We start from the raw sequence: 18764 nt of genomic DNA on the forward strand, positions 1-18764 counted from the left end.
ATCATAACATCAAATTGCTCAACAGTCCACTGTCTTTGTTGGCGTATTTTGCCCTTGATAATGCACCACACATTTTTAATGAGACGCAGATCTGGACTGCTGGCAGGCCAGTTTAGTACTCAGACTTTGAAGCCATGCTGTTATAAACACATGTTGTATTTGGCTTGGCATTGTCTTGCTGAAATAAACAGGGATGTCCCTGAAAAAGATGTTGCTGGATGATGCAGAATATTTTGCTCCAAAACCTTTATGTACCTTTTAGCATTCATGTTGCCTTCACAGTTGCACAAATTACCTATGCCATGGTCAGATCTCATAGAACCACAGCATATTGAATTTTCAGCCCAGAGAAGCAGGTGGCGTTTGGCTTTGCTTGGTCGAATTTTAAATTGCATCTGAAGATGTAGTGAAGTGTAAAATGTTTTTTTTTTAAGTTTTCCTAAGCCCATGTGGTAATATCCTCTACACTCGGCTGCTGGTTTTTAATGCACTACCACTCGAGGGATTGAAAGTCACAGGCATTTAATGTTGGTTTTCTGCCTTGCCACTTATACATGAAGACATTTCTCCATATTCTCTAAACGTTTTGATGTACGTAATTATGGACTCGAGATGATGAAATCCCTAAATGCCTTGCAAGTGCAAATTGTCATCCTAATTGCTCACACGGTTGTTCAGCGAACCTCATCGCTTCTTTGCAATTGAGCCTTTCGGGTATGTTCTTTTTATACCCAGTTATGACACTCACCAGTCAAATCTTCCAAACAGGTGAACATAAAACAATGTTTATCAGTTTGAACATCAATTTCTTGTTTTTGTATTTGATTTAATATAGGTTGAGAAAGCTTTGCAAATCATTGTGTTCACTTTTTATTTGTTTAAATTGACAGCCTCACCTCATTGGGATTGGGCTTAGTAATAATGTGAAGTGAAGTTGTGATTCAAACCACGAACTGTGATGAAAAGTGATCAGGTTCTGATTTTGTGGAGAAGAGCTATTTTAATTGTGTTGCATGGCTGATCATTGAGTTGTTTGCCAACATCCGATGGCTACCCTTATATAGACGGAAAATGGTTCTTGATTTAACATTGCGTATTGGTTTAATGTAATGATTGTCAAAGTGTTACGCTTGCATTACTGCAGTTGCATTGTTCATAAGTTCTGAAATCCATAATTTTATGGGAGACCCTAAAAAGCAACAAAGTGTAATTGGCAGAGAAAGTGTAGGCTGACAGTTGCAGTACAGTACTAGTTTAATCTTGTCTTGGCAAGATTACGGCTATTCGTTTGTTTCGAAATAAATTGTTGACAGTTCACTCTGTGTCCTAGGACCTTCGTCCAATCTAAGGTGTCCAATCTAACAACTGTGGCGACTGTGGGAGCGCTAGTGAATGTACCTGACGTACTCAGGCTGCCAAATTGGCTGGATAAAATTTAAGAGACAGCAAATGAACAGGGCAAGCCAGTGAGAAGTCCGAATATTAAGGATATAAAATGTGATTTTATTTGTAGCGGTAGACAGGAAATGTCCAATCTGTGATATGCGGCCAAGTGCTGAGCAATAGCTGCATAAAATGATCACATCTCAAATGTATTGGTGTGTTGACGTGTCGAAGTGTGCGTGCATTTGTGTCCTGTTAAGTGTTGCGGTTCAGTATTTCGTCTCTATGCCAGTGTCAGACACAGGTTGACACTTGCCCCATCACTGCCATCATGAAGCCCCGCCTTCCCTCTCAAAGGCTCTGATTGTTAAAGGGAAACATCCATCACTGAAACAGTGGTCTTTGCTTTCACACCATTGTTCACATTCACACATTGCTTTCAGCTCTCTCTCTCTCGCCTCTGATCTCTTTGCTTCTCTGTCAGATTCTTCGCTTTCACTTGCAAAAGGATGAGCTTTAGTTCATTGAAATTGGCTGCAGTTTTTTTTTTTTTTTGTCCCAGATGCATCCTTGATTATGCAGATGCATTCATTTTCCTCTTTCCAGATTACATTGAAACGCACCATGTTTCTATGCATTTTGTGTTGGTGCTCCATGTTATCAGGCTAAGTGCATCCTTGTTCTTGTGGCCTCTTGAACTTGTTATCTGGCCTTGACCAGCTGGCAGGACACTCATCCAAATTCTGTGTGTATGTATTTGTGTGTGTGGTGCATGTTTTTGACTTGAGTCCAAGATGAGGGAATGGTGGGTAGCGAAAATACCAAAACTGACACTTCCCCATTGCACTGATTAAACACGTACATGACTGAATCATAAAAAATGCAGTTATGATAATGTCATATTTTGTCAAGTGAAGTGCTTTGGTGTAACCACAAGAATTCATCACCTTAATTTTACAGCAGCACATTACCAAAGATTGGGTATTTATGAAGGTTTTAAATTAGTACAGTAAATTTACATCTCGTCAAGACTTGGGGATATTATGAATTGCCCAGTCATGTTGCATGTATGAATAGCAAGTGCATTTTTGGGAGCCACATCTGTCATTTGAAATCATTTTGCAAATGGGAGGTCAGATCATTAGAGGAGCTTTGCTGAGAATGTTCTTGTTGTTACATTATCTGTCTTATCGCTGAACATCTGAACTCTTGAATGCTGCCTGGGGTTTTAGAGACAGTGAAGTGTCTTTTCTTGCATTGTGGGTGCTTCACATCCAGCATGAATGTAGCAACAGAGGGGTTTTCACTGCTGGGTAGGAGTTTTGGTCTCAAGCCACATACTGTAATTCCTTTTTTTTTTGTTATCTGGAATGTTTTCCGTTCCACCATCCCACGATGCTCGGCTTCACATCCTCTTCATACCGAGAAGAGGAGGAAAACTGGTGAGCTCTAGGGCCTACTCTCTGCATATTAAACCATTAAGATCTGGATTTTTCACTTTTTGTTCACCAAACCTTCCAGTTGAACTGATAAAAGAAGTGTTAACCAAGACTAAGAGGATGTTAAGTTCAGTCTCATTATAAGATGTATGAAAGCATTTTATAATTTGACCTAACTCTCAGTGTAAATACAATTGCAGAGTCTTACTAAAAGCAATATTATGCTTATAATTTTTAGCATGCACCAAAAGACTAAACAATAATGATTTGAAAAATCGGCATGCAAAGTTATAGTAATTAACACATTTTTAGCATGCACCAAAAGACTAAACAATAATGATTTGAAAAATCGGCATGCAAAGTTATAGTAATTAACACATTTTTAGCATGCACCAAAAGACTAAACAATAATGATTTGAAAAATCGGCATGCAAAGTTACAGTAATTAACACATTTTTAGCATGCACCAAAAGACTAAACAATAATGATTTGAAAAATCGGCATGCAAAGTTACAATAATTAACACATTTTTAGCATGCACCAAAAGACTAAACAATAATGATTTGAAAAATCGGCATACAAAGTTACAGTAATTAACTAATTAACTAATGTCCCTGTAAAATTAAAATAAATGTCATGTATCTAAGTTCAATTTACACAATGTTTAAGGTATATTTTGTACAAGGGTATCTTTCTATGGACATTTGTGGTCTGTCCAAGAGGTATATAACTTTGTCATTACATGCAAATTTCAGCTCATGAATCTTTCCAATATTACTGGAAGGAGCACTCTTTCAAAATACACCTGCTCCCACCAGACGAGTGGATAATTAGCCCTTGGCCTGTTTTGCATGAAGTGCTGCTTCTGCAGTTGTAGTATCCTTACAGTGATAGCTATTCATCAGGTGGAGAGTTGTTAATTTTGTCTTTAATTATTTGGCTCATAATTTTGGCCACTTTCATGAAAGGTCATTCTGTGCCAACTGGACCAAGGGTCACTTTGAGTCATGGATTTTCCTGATTTATTTTTTGTGAAATATTCAAATAGATTTAGGATATTATGCAAAATTGTATTGCCCTAGACCAAATATTTTATATTCTGTAGCGGTTTAAAATTTAGGTAAAATGTATTAGATCTTTTCACATTATTCTGGCAAAAGTCTCACGAGTTGTTTTTTTCTACGACCACTTTCTCAAGATTTGTTGTAGATGGGGAGGGGATAATATACATACAGTTTATTATACAGTTTATATTGAAGTCAAATCTTGAAAGAATGATGTCCTTAGTCCTTACCTTTCCTTCGTCTTGTACTGTTGAGTACATTTGTTGACAATACGGTATCTTGTGAAACTTTGTACAGTGTACACACTGTGAAGCACAAAAATGTAATCAAACTTTGTTGATGCCATTGTTTGGCATGGACATGCTCCTCATAAAATATGAAAACTATGGCAGCAAGTCCTTGCTGGAGACTGTAAACATTTTTGACAGAGTTTTAACATCAAAAGATGAATAATGGTGATGTCGCTGGGTTACAGGCTTGTACCAGTCACTGCGAGCAAATAATTTGCACCGTTTTTATGTATACAACCCATGTTTCCATGTCATTATCTTTCATGTTGTATTAAACACGGTCACTGAGATCAAGGGAACAATTAAAAAGGGGGTTAATATACTTTATTATAAAACCACTTTCTTACAATCTTGGGTGTGGTGATGTGTGCCATCTGACAGATGAGGATATTCTGTAATATTACTACAATATTTGTAATATTATCAGTCTGCAATCTGTCATCGATGAGGTTAACATAATCTTGCAATGCAGTTCCCGCCCGGTGTAATTACTGTATTTTTGGGACTATAAATCGCAGTTTTTTTCATAGTTTCATACCCGTAAAATTATTCAGCCTGTTGTTGCCTCTGTTCTATTTTTATTTTAAATTGCCTTTCAAGATGACATGTCTGTTCTTGGTGTTAGATTTGATCAAATACATTTCTATACTCCAGCGTGACTTATACATGTCTTTTTATGGCTGGTGCAAGTTGTACTCTGGAGCGTCTTATAGTCTGGAAAATATGGTACATCACTGTGTGTTTTGGGCACGCTTGCAATGTTTCCCCAAATGCATGGGATAAAAAAATATTTGAAATAATCTGCATGAACTTCTATTAACTCTGAGAACACACATGAAAAGAAAAACATTGATAAACTAACTACATGCTGGAAGATTAAAGTGAAGAATTTAATGAATCCTAATCACATAATCCTAGTGTGAGTAGCGAGCTAAAATGGAGCAGCTTGTGTCAACAGCCCTGTAGCCTTTAAGTCTCAAATCTGGTAGGTGTCACCATGTTGAAATCCATACTTATAGGAGTTATTTTAGTGACACGAGACCCTTTGTCCCTTTGTAATAACTATGTAGCTCTGACAACGGGGTCATTGTTTCAGTCATATTGCATATTGTCTCATGTAGTGCAACACCATTCCTCCACAGTACAGTGTGTATATTGTTTTGTTGGCAGCAATGCACTAGATGTCTCGCAGCGCTCTGCTTTAGAATTATTGAGTAAAATTTACCTGTAGGTACCCGTGAGGGGTGGTTCACTGTGACTGCCTCCCGATAGGCTTACATATATGTCAATCAAACCATTCTAGCCTATAGAAAATATGTTGTTGTTGTTTTTAAATGTCATGCGATCGACCAGTAGTAGTTTACTTTAGTGATGCCCCTGACCACGGTTGCCGTAATGCTGAAAGCGATGCGACCTTGTAATTGACTAGTCGTACTAAAACGTACTGAAACATTTTGGCAGAGCGCTGTGTACAACCAGTATGGAACAACAAATTCATCAATTGATCCATATATAAGGTACTCTGCATTATAAGGCGAACTGTGTTTTTTTGAGTACGTTTTTAAGTGCGACTTATAGTGCGGAAAATACGGTACTTTTTCCACTGCACTGTATGATAAAGAGAAGGCTGGAAAAACGGGATGAATATTCAAGCAGATGTCAAGGTTCATTCTGGTTCAGATGCTGATGTTTTTGGACCTCTTAACCCAGCAGCAGGAAGGGCGCAGTGTCATCAAAAGGGCCCATTGTGTTCTTGCAGTGTGCTGTGTGCCATGCAGGCCTCAGCCCATAAGTGATCCTTGTTGTTTCTTTGTAGGAACGGGTGAGACAGATACAAACAGGAACAATGGCTGCATCTCGGAGAAGCCGGCGGTGACTGACTCCACAGGCGCTGAGGGCCCCCGCTCAGCCTGGACCTCGGCCAGCACAGCTGACCCTGACGCTGCGACACCGCGCCCCCATCTGGCCCGCCTCTTCTCCCGAGATGCCCCGGGCCGAGAGGACAACACCTTCAAAGAGCGACCCTCTGAATCGGACGAGCTGCAGACTATCCAGGAGCACAGCGGAGCGACTTCAGAGTGTGGGTCGGAGAGCCCCGAGCAGGACCTAGACTAAGCTAGCCTTTCCTCCCTCCCTCTTCCATCTCACTTCCATCTTCTCGTTGCGCTCTCGTTCCAAAGAGAGACGTAAACCCACACTTTTGACAACTTAACCACTAATTACGACTCTCCCAAGAATGGCATCCGCAAGCAGCGCCGCACAGGCCACCTTTGGGTTAGGCCGTAGGAAGAAGAACCCCACCGTTCTGGATCAGCTTGGAAAATTCTTTGGAGCAGACAAAAAGAAGAAGAGCAAGGTGAGGGGGGATGGGTGTGTTTCAGTTTATTCAATCAATTCTCTCCCAGAACTACAATTTTTCTGGCGCTTTAACAAATCGGTACAAAGATAATCCGCCGGACAGGCTTGAGTGTTTCCGTTCAATTTCTCAGTCAATTGTTGTCTTTGGGTTGTCAATTTTCGTAAAAATAACTTTGGCTGGGATTGTAATGCTTTTGCTCTTTTATCATCACAAAGGTTGTGATTTTGAATCATTTAAAGATATCTCTATGTTCTAGTGCTTCTGTTTGAATGGTACTAAAATTATCATTTGTATTAATGTTGTACAGGTAATATAATTGAAATACTTTTGTTTATTTAAACTTTTTATGATTTAAATTCAAGCGCAAACGTATTATTCAGGATGCCCCAAAATGGATGTGAAAGATTAAACTTTTTGCCAATATTATTAGAAATCTGCAATATTGTATATTTTATCTTTGACCCTTGGTAACATTTAAAGCGGAAGTGAGAACTAATAGTAATGTTGCAGTCCAGTACAAGCAAATCACCAAATGTATTCATTCATTCATCCTCCAAACCGCTTTTCCTCACAAGGGTCGCAGGCGTGCTGGAGCCTATACTAGCAGCATCACCAAATTAAGTCGACAGAATTTACTTTTCTTTGAGTTCAGGATGTAATAAAAAAAAACACAAAATTTGGTGAAATGTTTTTTTTTTTTTTTTTTATCAAACAGTAATTGTGCTATTCTAAAACGGTTAGATTCAGAAGTAAATGGATAATGGCAGCGTTTGAATGATTTGTCTTTGTGCACCACCACAATGAAACTAAACCAGTCAAAACATAATTGAATTATAAATGTTCATATTTTTTTTTTCTTTATTCAAGAAGTTTGCTATTTACTATTTATGAATTACAGTCATTTTATGCAGTTCACCTCCAATTTGGGACTTGTGTGATTCATGTCACAGCAGCACATCAGATAAGGGGGTTCAGGTTAGTTTATCATTTATCATACTCATTAACTTTTGCCCAACGGTTCTGATGTTTGGGATTTGAATCTCAGTTAGGAGATCGCCCTCCTCCCACGTCAAAAAAAAAAAAAGTTTGGTAAATTGTCCTCAGGTGGTTTGATTTCGTAAAATCCTATCCTTTTCCAATCGGGCTGTCCCATTAGGGGTCTCTTTTTCCATAATTACAAACTAATTAAATGAAAAACAGCCACTCACTTATTTTTCATGCGTGGTTGATTTGCCCTCTCATTTCTTTGCTGATCATAACCATGAAATATTGTACGTACTGAAAACGGTAAACAGAGAATGGAAAGGGAAAAATTGTGAAGAAAAAAAAAAAAAAACGTTATCCACATACGTCTGTATCTAACTGTATTGTTGGACATAATTTCAGTCTTGTGTTGTCAGAATCCCATTAACTAAGCTCAGTTGTATTGTTTTGGGGCATATCATTGGGCAAAAAGCAAAAGTATGTTTGGCTTAGTGGTTATGAAACCGCAACTGTGATACACTGAAGCTGAATCCAAAGCAAGCCTCTTGTAGTTTTGCCAGAAAGAGGACGCAGATGTTGGCTCCCTGTAATTTGGCATTGTTCGCTATCACTTTTTGATTAAACACTTTATCAGGGAGAAATTGTGCCACAAACTGTTTTGCATTAAGTTATTTTATTCATTTCTGTTGAGCAGACTTTTTTTTTCCTCTATTGATAAAATCATAAGCTTGCCAAGGAACACGTTAACGAAACAAAGGTGGACTTTTTTATTAGGTACAATTATTTCTGCAACAATATTTGATCATTTTTTCTGTGTACGTTGCTTGTAATAATTTAAAGCATTTACGTTAAAATATATATGTATATAGAAATATAAAACAGTACTATGTTTATGTACACGCCAAGGGTTTGCCTTCATATATTTAATGTTCATGTCTGAAGTATCTAAGATGCAATTGGCCCACCTTTGTTGCCTCAAGCCAAAAGGAACCAGCACTTTCTGCTGTAGACGCTTTTCATTCACAACAATTCAGCATAAAGATATTTTTATACAGGTATAACTACTGCACAAATACATTAAATCAGACTTAACACCTGTATACATAATATATGACTGTCTAGGTGTTTGCTTGAGTTTTAAATATCCGTGTGTTTAATGACAAATTTTGCAGGTATGAAAATACGTCCAAATTATCTTTTATTTCAACGGGTTTGCAACTTCCGCTTGCTCGATATGGCCACGTTGCGCGCATCCTAAGCTAAGAAAATATGGCCTCTTGTCAGCTGCAGGAAAAGGTTTCATTTTAATGCCAAAATGTGTCCAGTGGAAGAGCCATTTTTCCACATGAATATTAGTGGTTCGAGCAAAAGAGCTGACATTCACATGAAAACGACAAAATGTATTTTAACCCATGTGTCTTGGATGGAGGAGGGAGCAGGAACATACTCTCCCTTCACATCAGTCGCTTGCCTCAGGTTCATGTCTTTGACCTCCAAGTGTCAACTTTACAGTGGATACTTGTACTGTATTTGTTTGCTGTGAACTCTTTGCTGTGACCAGTGAACTGTTCCTAGCCTGATCCCGTTCTCAGCTTTTTGTATTATTGCTTAATTAAAAATCTTTAACACCTTTTGTGTTTTTGTTTTGCTTTGCTGCCCAAATGTCTTCAATGTTGTGCTGCTTCTGTTTTTATAAGGACATTCTAACTTTTTACTTTATGTCCTAACAACTGAGCAAAAAATTGCTCTGGTGTTGACAATTTGCAATCACTCATTTTGTGAAGTTTAAAGTTCAAACAATGCATAACATATATAGTTCGTTAGTTAGTTACGTGTCTTTTGAAATGTGCATCACATGTAAATAGGTCAAAATCAGATTGGACTGATAAGCTGCTTGGAGCATAAAATCATTTGAGCAAGTAGAAGAATGATTGACAGTTTCTTTCAAATGTGTCATGCTTCAAACCGTGCGCCTGAAGTGAAAGAATAGAATAGATAAGAACGGTATTGTGTTACCCATGAATGAGTTTTGTGAATTGTCATTCATTGCCTCTCGGTGATGAATTCAGTATCATGTATTATGAAGTGATAGATGTGACCTTGTGGTGGCTTCCAACCTCAGAGGAGAACCTGTGATCATTAGCCTGCCCTTTCTTCTATGCAACAATATACTAGTATTTGATCTTTAACCTGCATGCTAAATAGATTATAATTTTTTTTTAGAATACATTGCGTGATGCACCTCACAAAGAGAGCAAACTAGTTAATCATTAGTCTAACTTTATTTCAAAAAGATAAAAGTAGAAAATATTAATTTTGGATATGGATATTATGTGATATGGGTATCACAGCTGTCAATCCAAAGACGTTTTGGATAGTTTAGTTAACAATAGAACACATCAGCAATTCTCTTTGATTGTAAGATAATTCAGGCTTACATAAAAAAAAACAAAAAAAAAAAAAAACACTGACGTTATTCAACTTGAATTATGAATATTTAATGCAGCAGCCATTCTAGTTCCGCTGAAGTCCTGCCACTGTTTGCACAGTGTGACGGACCACAAAATCAAATGAAGAAGGTATTTTCATAGTCTGGATTTGGGAGATGATCTTCTATTTTAGCAAATTCATAAGATGAACCAGCCTTTAATTAAGGCAGAAATGTGAAGTTAATTGTTATCATGAGCCACGTTAGTTGTGGTTTCCCTCAGAGGGACATCCTTGTGACTATTAAAAAAAAATGGTCTATGTAAATTGTCTAATAATAATAATGAATTAGATTCATATAGTGATTTTTTTTCCCCATCCATCCATTTTCTATACTGTTGTCCCCACGGGGGTCACAGGCGTGCTGGAGCTAGACACTCAGAGATGATTTACAGATTCATGCACTCAAACATTCACACTCTGGTGGTGGCAAACTACCTAAGGAGCCACGGCTGCTGGATAACTAGCCGGATCATTTGAATCAGGTTTTGCATTATGCAGCATTAAAACATTAAAACACTAACACAACAATTTGCACATCTGCAAGATTTTGATCTCAAGGTTGATACTATATTGGCTCTTTTTCTGTTTTTCGACACAATCGGGCTTGGTGCGAGCCACACAATGTAAGGATTTGAGATTTTAAAAGCTGAACGTGTTGACCATTTGCAGTTGAGCAGATCGAGATGGATAAAACACTCAACACAGAGGCCAATTGGGCTTTTACTGACATTCTTGGGAAGAGGAAACATTGATGTACCTGGCTCTTGTTCTTGCTGCATTTGCTATGGTATGGATTAATATAGAACTTTAGTATCTACTCATTGAGGTGGGAGGAAGTTTCAACTTCATATTATGGGCCCACAAGATTGTTGGCATGGTATCAAAATGATTCGAGTTGAAAATGAATGAGTTCTATACATTTCCAGAATTCTACAAGCTATTCTTTTAAGAAAGCTACATGAGATGGAAAGAGTCATACATCAAAGTCTGAGATATTCTTAGTGTGTTTCTATTCCTCCTTTGATCTCAACAAGTTCCTCTCACATGCAACATTCAGACTGATAGATTTGAGAAAAATCAGGTTCAAGTAATAAGAGAACATCATAAAGAGGTCACTGTCAGGGCTTCAACAAGAAGGTAGATGCACTATTCAAAACAAATAGACTATGAAAATGCACATCAAAAGCCTTTTATAAACCATCATAATCTCCAAATTTGTGGTCTGACCTCCCTCCTCTTTGTTCCACACACCGCATCTGATTACAAGCATTATCGTTACATTAATGAGGTCAGAGAAAAGAATGGCTCACAAACATAATGCCTGGGTGGAAATGTGTTTATTTTCCCTCCTGTGTCTGCTCCAATAATGATGTTATACAAAATGATAATTTCTACTGTTAATTTCTTACAAAGATCCTTCATTACGTTGTTGTAATTATCGAACTTTGACAGTAATCGCAATAACTAGAGCTGCGGGTAGCGATCAAGCACCCTTGCACCCCAAGTGCAATGAAGTACATCAAATTAAAGACTATTAAATATGACCTCAATAAGGAGCCCAGAGTGAGGCAAATTCTGAAAGGAAATAGAAAACAGTCGAATTCCTGTTGAATTGAGTCCGTTACATACCTGCATGACTTGAAATTTTTAATAGAGCCTGTCTAAAACTGTACTATGTACTTTAGTGACAACAACAGTGTGGGGAAAAAAGGAAAAACATCTTGGCTGATTTTGAAATAGGCTATTGTGATTTTTCTAGGTCAAGGAGGTCAACTCATTTTGTCGTGGACCACATTGTAGCTATAGTGTCCTTCGGAGGGCCATTATGACTGTCAACCCATATAAATGTATAATGGCCTTATGGTTAGTATCATAATAGTTTTGAAATGAGAAGCCAGGAAATAATTGCATTTTTTACATTTATTTTAAAGGAGGGATTGGTAACCAAAATGCTTGCAATGTATTCTATCTCAACATTGTTTAAAATGAAGACAATTTGAAATTAACATTTGCTTTCATGGGCCACATAAAATGATGTTGTAGGCCAGATCTGGCCCCAGACCTTGATTTTGACACCTATGTTTACATATGTGGTTTACATGTGGTTACAGAGTGATTTTTTTGAATTAAGCATCACGTTAACCAACAAACGTTTGTTTCTATGGCAACCCGGGACATGAAGGTTAAGGAATTTCTATGTATTTAAGGGATTTCCATGATGTTGTCGTTTCATTTATGATTGATTGACCAGATAAGTAAGACAAGAGAAGACAATTTTTGATAATCAGCAGCAGAACAAAAGTAGGTTTCACAAAATGCAGCCGTTTATCCGAGTGGATTCACTGTGTTGTTCTCATATCTAAGATGGGGAATCAAAGCCAAGTGGTTTTGCATAGGTGAAGTTGTTTCCAAATTTAAAATTGGAGTAGCATCAGATGAAAAATCAAGTAAAATCCAAACACATTTGTCAAAACTGAACATAGTTACGCATTTATTTTGTACCACATGTACCTGGTAAAGTGGGAAGTGAATATATTGTATCAATATATATATATTGAATCAAACGGCTGCAGCTCAAGTCCTTTGTGACTAATGCTTAATAAGAAAGATGTGAGGACTTTGTCATTGTTTGTCCAATATTTTTGTCTCTTCTCAGGGGTCTTTCCGTGGTGCCCTCTCTCCCGGCCCCCAGAAAGCGTCTGCCACATCCCCTCGTAAGCGAGGGCCAGAGAACGCCGTTGTCCACTTCTTCCGCACCATTGTGAGTGAAGTGCCGCTCTAATGGCCTCACATGAACTAATCTGAGGAGCCTTTTGTCTCCTTAATGCGCTCGAACTGACCAAACTCTTCGCTTTCTCCCATGAAATCTCTCTCAGGTTTCTCCTGCCCCCCCAAAGTCAAGGGTGAGTTTTCACAATATGACACACTGATGACTGCATTTACACCAAGTGGATAATATCGATTATGATGTGAAAACGAGAACAGCATTGGCAGGGCTTTGTCGGGTTTATAGTAGGTCAAATTTGAAAGTTTCAAAACATGCACATTAGGCTTCAGGAAAAGCAAAATAGACTTTTTTGATGCAGTAATTAAATCTTAAAGTATTTTAGATAGAGTGAACCAGATAGTACTGTTGGAGGGGGCTTTCCTTTTTTTGTCCGTTATTGTGCGTCTGTTTTAATGTCAGCCACCACTTTTCTCTCCTTTTCCCTAAGCCTTCTCCTGTTGTCTTTTCACATTCACCCTTGTCGCCACGCATGACCCTGTGACATCTTCCTTCCCCTCAGACAGACTGGCATTTTCTAACAGTTCCTTCTCCCTTTTACTTCCTATCCTGTCAATGTCTCTTGTCTCTGGGCATGTCCAGTGGAGAGGACTAGCAACCAAGATAGGCCTGGTAGGTGCTTTGACAATGCCAAAAATCACAGTCATGACTCATTTTACCACTGGGGTCAGCCAAGGTTACCCTATCAAGTTTTCACGCCTGATGTAAATCTGTTTTCCTTTAGTCTACATCTACCACTTCAGCCATTCTGCCTCACTGACTGCCTGTCCATTAAAAAAAATATCTTGACCATCTGCACCTTAACGAATGCATGTATGTGCGTGTGTGTATGGTGTGTGCTTCATGTAAATCGTACATAGTTGAGAAGGAATATTCCTTATGATGGATTGCAATTAAATGTTAATGGGATGCTAACGAGAGAAGTGATGAGTGAGCTGACGTGCCTACTAAACATGCCAAATAATCTGAGGCTATAATGCACCATCAAAGGTCATGACCTCTGCTAAATTTTGCCTTGTCATGGCTGTTCACTGACATCAAAATGACTTTATAATGCTACATCACTACATCCTATGGCATTTGCAAAGTTATGACATTATAACATGTCCAGTCTTTTGGATAAACTTGATTCTCGGCATATACATCCATAACATTGGTGTGGATGCTGATAATGTGGCTTTGTGCAATTATAATTGGAAATACTTTAATGAGATGAGGAATTTTATTAGGGAGGGTGTTTGTTTTGCTTCTTATACAGCACTGTACTGAATCAATTGTGCTTAGTTCACTTTGGTGAACACAAAACATGTGACAAGACAACAGTGAACAGACTCCTTGTGAGCTGATTAGTATTGTTTTTCTTTCTTTTTCTGTCATGCTGTGAGTGTCAGAGAGCGGTCAACGTATCTATTATCACAAGAAGCTACGTCAAAGATTTTAGCAGTAATTCCACGAAATAGAATGAAAATACCATTTGATACACTTTTTCTTGATGAATTGAAGACTCTAAATTGCCCATAGCTGTGAATGTGGGTGAGAATAGTTGTATGTGTTTTATGTGCTGTATGTGGCGTATTTCGGACAAAGACCATCTTTTAATACTACCACATGTTATAAAATACAATGTCTGTGTGGGATGAGCCAGCACCGGAAGTAGGAAGGCCCTGAGCAATCTGATTGGATAGAAAATAATTACCCAACAAAGTACTTGAAACTGCGAAGCCAAGAAATATGCTATGGTAAATGTAGGACAGTGCTGAGCCAGAAGAATTTTCTTGAAGGCCTTGACTGCACAGGGTGTAAAATGTAAAATGGATGGATGTCTGACTGTTTCATTGTTTAACACATCACAATGTTCACAATGTCATCTTTTAACTTTAACCTCTCTTTAGTACCAGAAACAAGTTTGACTGATATCCCATGAATGTTCTTCATCCAGATCTCTCATACAGAATCCTTTTATTATCCTTGTTATAGGGTGACCAGAAGTCTGCTAAAGCCAAGAGGTCCAGTGGAGGAGATGGCAAAGGCACCCTGACTAGAATCTTCAAAATGGTATTATAAAAGAAAATCTTAGTTTCCAAAAACATCTCCTCTTTCTCAAAGTCCAAAATTGTATATCTATCTTTTGTTTCTACCTCAGTGATAACAACAAAAGTGTGAGTAATTTTATTTACTTGCGTTCAAGGCTGAAAAACTCAGGAAAAAAAATATTAATCTCATCAAATCCACTGCAGTTTTAAGAGCCACGATTGAACATCATGCACAATATACTGTATTATCTGAGCTTTGTGCTAGTGCTTATCTAATCCCGCTGAAGATGCCACTCACTTCTCATGGCAGGGCCCACAAGTATGGGCATTAATATTACATGATTATGTTTTATCATCATGTTGTTTTGGAGAAGCGTTTTACACCTTTGCTTTATGTGTAACAACTTTTAGCTGCTAATCCCATTACAACGAGAACAAAACATTGTGTAGACGTTGTAATCTAAATATGTTTAGAACGTTGTTACTTCACAAAACTACTAATCAAGAAATGCTTGTTTGGTTAATCAAAAACTAAATTGTTGTGAGGTGTGAATATGAATGCAGCTGGTTATTGGTCTAGTGAGTGGCTTGTGACCACTCCAGGTCATCTCAATGTAAGTTGGCTGGGTTGTGCTGCACATCACCTCGACCCTAATGAGGATGAATGGGATAAAAAAAAAAAAAAGTATATTATCATGTTTTATTAAATGGATACATTTGTGTGTGTGTGCGTGTGTGTGTGTGCACGTGCGTGTGCATGTGTGAGGGGGTCTATGTGTGAATTAACCAGCCGCTCTCACTATAACTTTGTTGGTTTAGCACACGCTAAAAGTGAAATTCAATTTCCCGGAGGGTTGCACCCTCATCTGCAGATGCTAAATTGTTGTAATTAAGATACATCAGTGTAAACACCAATGACAAACTTATGTAATGTGTCTAATTAGCACTGACTCACCCACGTCAGACTATCGATATCTTTTGCGTAGACGAGTTGGAGAAATCATAGCAGGGCTATGACAGTAATTACCTTTTAAATATGTTTGAGTTTATTCCCCCCTTCTATTTATATTCCAGCTTGACTGAAGACTTGTTTTCTTTTCTGAAGAAAGAATGAGTTAATAAGGAAGTACAACAGGGCCTTGATTGATGAGGGCTTCCTTGCCACTCAAATCATGGCTTATCTTTATTTCTGAAGAACTCAACCTTTTCTTTCCATTCATCCATCTTGAATGGTAGTAGTAGTATGGAGTAGGAGGAACAGTACAATTGTGTTAAAAAAGTCATTTGAAACTAGCGGAAAAGAATCGTGGGCACACACATGCTAGTAAATTCTGATTACACTTGACAACAGTGGCCTACTACAGTTTTTCGTTTTAGTCAGGAGGTTATCAGAAAAGTTCAAAGATGGGCATCACAAAATATACTACAAGTTTTCCCTTTCAAAACATTCCTCTCTGAGTCTGACACACTGTTATTCGGAGCCAACTGGCCTCCTTGAGCCTGGGCAGGGAGGTTTGGGAGATCACATAGAACCAAATCAAGCCAGTAGGAAGGCTGGTCAAGCACAGCAATTGTCTTCTTGGTGAGGAACTGTTAGATGCTCAGAACAATTTGTCAAGTCACAACTCTCATCTCTTCTCATGCACTGAACAAATCAAATAGTGAGTGATCTTCCTGTGGACGTGCTGTTTGATTGTTTGGCCAATTAAAAGGAGGAAACTGTTAGTTTGTAGATTGGCTTGTCCAGGACCTTTTTCACAAACCTTTCATATCACTCATCACTCTTGTCTGTTGTGCAGGGGAGCCGCAGCTCTTCTCCAGCCAGACGCTGAAGTTCCAACATCCCCTTAGAAGAAGCCAAGAACAGGAATGAGTCACGCGGGCAAGGAGAGGAGGAAAACGAAACTTTGTAACCTTCAAAACTTACCTTTGATAACCTCTGATAACACATAATAATGTATCAATCCTGATGGTCTGCCCTGTTCCCTCCCCCCCACACTGGCTGACACAATCTGTTGCCTGCCTATGTCTTTTTGTGAACGTGACCCTGAAGCCACTCTCGTGACCCCGACACCTGCCACGGCTGTATATGTGCTTGAGTTCGATTCCACTAAAACAAAAATTGTTGCTGAGAAATGCAGACCTGCATTGTGAGAGGAAAGGCCTCGTTCAAAATCTTAACTTGCCTGTAGTTGCTGCCTTAAGTGTGTTTAAGGACCAGGCCGCACCCTCTCTTTGTCTCGTCACCATATCTGTCATGTCCTTACACTCTCCAGGAACTTGTGATGCAATTAACTACACTTACATTATAGTCAAACCATTTTGGTCCTAATGATTTAATTCCACCTCCCTGTGTCTGCTAAGTGTGATGTCTTCAATGTGACCTACTTGTTTGTCATTTGAATGGTTGTGGTTATTGATTGATATTCTCAACCACTTAAAAGGTTTTCTGCAATGAGCACTGAAACAACACATAGATTTGTCTTTTCCAATAACAGATACAATATAACAGCACATTGCAATTTTCCTCTCCCTCCACGTTGCTAGTTTTTAAACATGGAGTTAAAAGTCAGCTTCTTCTTAGTCTCCATTTCTGTCTTCAGCCTCTCTTCTTGCCTGCTCAAACATACTGCTGTTTCCTTTATATGGATTACTGAAACAAACAAAAACACAATTTCAAAAAGGTGCTCCCTCACTAACTAAGTGGTAGTGAAAGATTCCATGGTGCTTCTGTCCGAAACCAAATAATGGCTCATATAAATGCAGACCACCTTTATTCCAGATGAATTAAAATGCAGGTGTGTGCGTGTATGTGTGTGTGCATAAAATATGGCATCAATCTACAATGTGTGTCTGTAAATCTACTTCCAATGCATCTTTTAAATGAATGTAAAGACCCTCCAATTTAATAAATTGAGTAGCCACTTACCTGAAAATAAAAATAAAGAAGCCATATACCTTGGAAAGTGTGTGGTGCTTTATGTAAACCTGATTGAAAGCAAAGTGATGTGGTTTTAAAGTTGGGCATACAAACATTTGATTATGTTTTTCCTACAATATGAAGAAAAAAAAAACATGGCTCATTTCAGGCATTATGCAAACCAAGCTCTTTCATAGGCCACTCTGGTGTATCCTGGTATTATGGTGAGAAGAGCATAGAAAAACACTGAATTGAAGGAGTACTGGAAAGAAATAAGAAAAAAAAAACATCCATGCTTACTAATTTATTTTCTATATTCATTCTTTTGAAAAGAAGCAGCAAACCATTTTCACCTAATAAAAGAGCACCCAGCAACAATACACCACATTGGTCGTATTAGAAAATCACAGCTTTTGAAATCAGATCTAATGACAACCTGCAATGGTTTTCTCTCTCTCTCTCTCTCTCTCTCTCTCTCTCTCTCTCTCTCTCTCTCTCTCTCTCTCTCTCTCTCTCTCTCTCTCTCTCTTTCTCTCGCTCTCTCGGCTCGGTCTCGGCTCTCATTATTATGTATTCAGTAATTTCCAACCAAGTATATAAAGGGGAAGCTTGATTTATGGTTGACAAATTGCTCCATATAACACAGCACCGGTTCTGTGAATACATTGTGAATACTATGTGAAATTACTACTTTGGCACCTCTCTCTCAGTCCATGGCCAAGGTTAATAACAGCTTCCAGTCAGTAGGATAGTCAGCAGCACATTAGTTTGAACACAACCTCCTATAATTTCAATTCAAACACTGTCTGATCACCTGAATTATAGCTGAAACACCAAATAACATCAAGAATTACCTTTGATTGAACGCAGCAAAAATGAGAACTGGTAATGATATTAGTGTGATGGTATCAAGTGGGTGAACTTAAGACATGTGCCATATATCCTGGTTTAAACTAGATTCAGCGTATTGTTTTGTGCACAGTGTGCAAGTAGAACACCTACAATCCGATCTGGAAG

General features: G+C 38.3%; 2 protein-coding genes across 5 annotated transcripts in view; both read left to right on the plus strand.

The window, feature by feature from the left end:
* Positions 1-6519, plus strand: part of LOC125975040 (myelin basic protein-like) — a 24138-nt gene extending 17619 nt beyond the window's left edge. Inside the window, exon 4 of the mRNA XM_049730113.2 lies at positions 5993-6519. Within this exon, the coding sequence (XP_049586070.1) occupies positions 5993-6291 (299 nt within the window). The 3' untranslated portion in view covers positions 6292-6519. The remainder of the gene's footprint in view (positions 1-5992) is intronic.
* On the plus strand, positions 6389-17793 carry LOC125975041 (myelin basic protein-like). 4 transcript variants are annotated; one of them, XM_049730115.2, is made up of 7 exons: positions 6389-6532; positions 12666-12770; positions 12886-12912; positions 13377-13406; positions 14772-14849; positions 14938-14953; positions 16627-17793. In XM_049730115.2, the coding sequence occupies exons 1-6, from the start codon at positions 6413-6415 to the stop codon at positions 14938-14940; spliced, it is 363 nt and encodes a 120-aa protein (XP_049586072.1). In that variant the 5' UTR covers positions 6389-6412; the 3' UTR covers positions 14941-14953; positions 16627-17793. The 4 variants fall into 4 exon arrangements, with proteins under 4 accessions (XP_049586072.1, XP_049586071.1, XP_049586074.1 ...); XM_049730114.2 differs by lacking the exon at positions 14938-14953; XM_049730117.2 differs by lacking the exon at positions 13377-13406.
* The last annotated feature ends 971 nt before the right edge of the window (positions 17794-18764 follow it).

Source organism: Syngnathus scovelli, chromosome 9 (genome assembly GCF_024217435.2).
Source record: "Syngnathus scovelli strain Florida chromosome 9, RoL_Ssco_1.2, whole genome shotgun sequence".
NCBI lineage: Eukaryota > Metazoa > Chordata > Actinopteri > Syngnathiformes > Syngnathidae > Syngnathus > Syngnathus scovelli.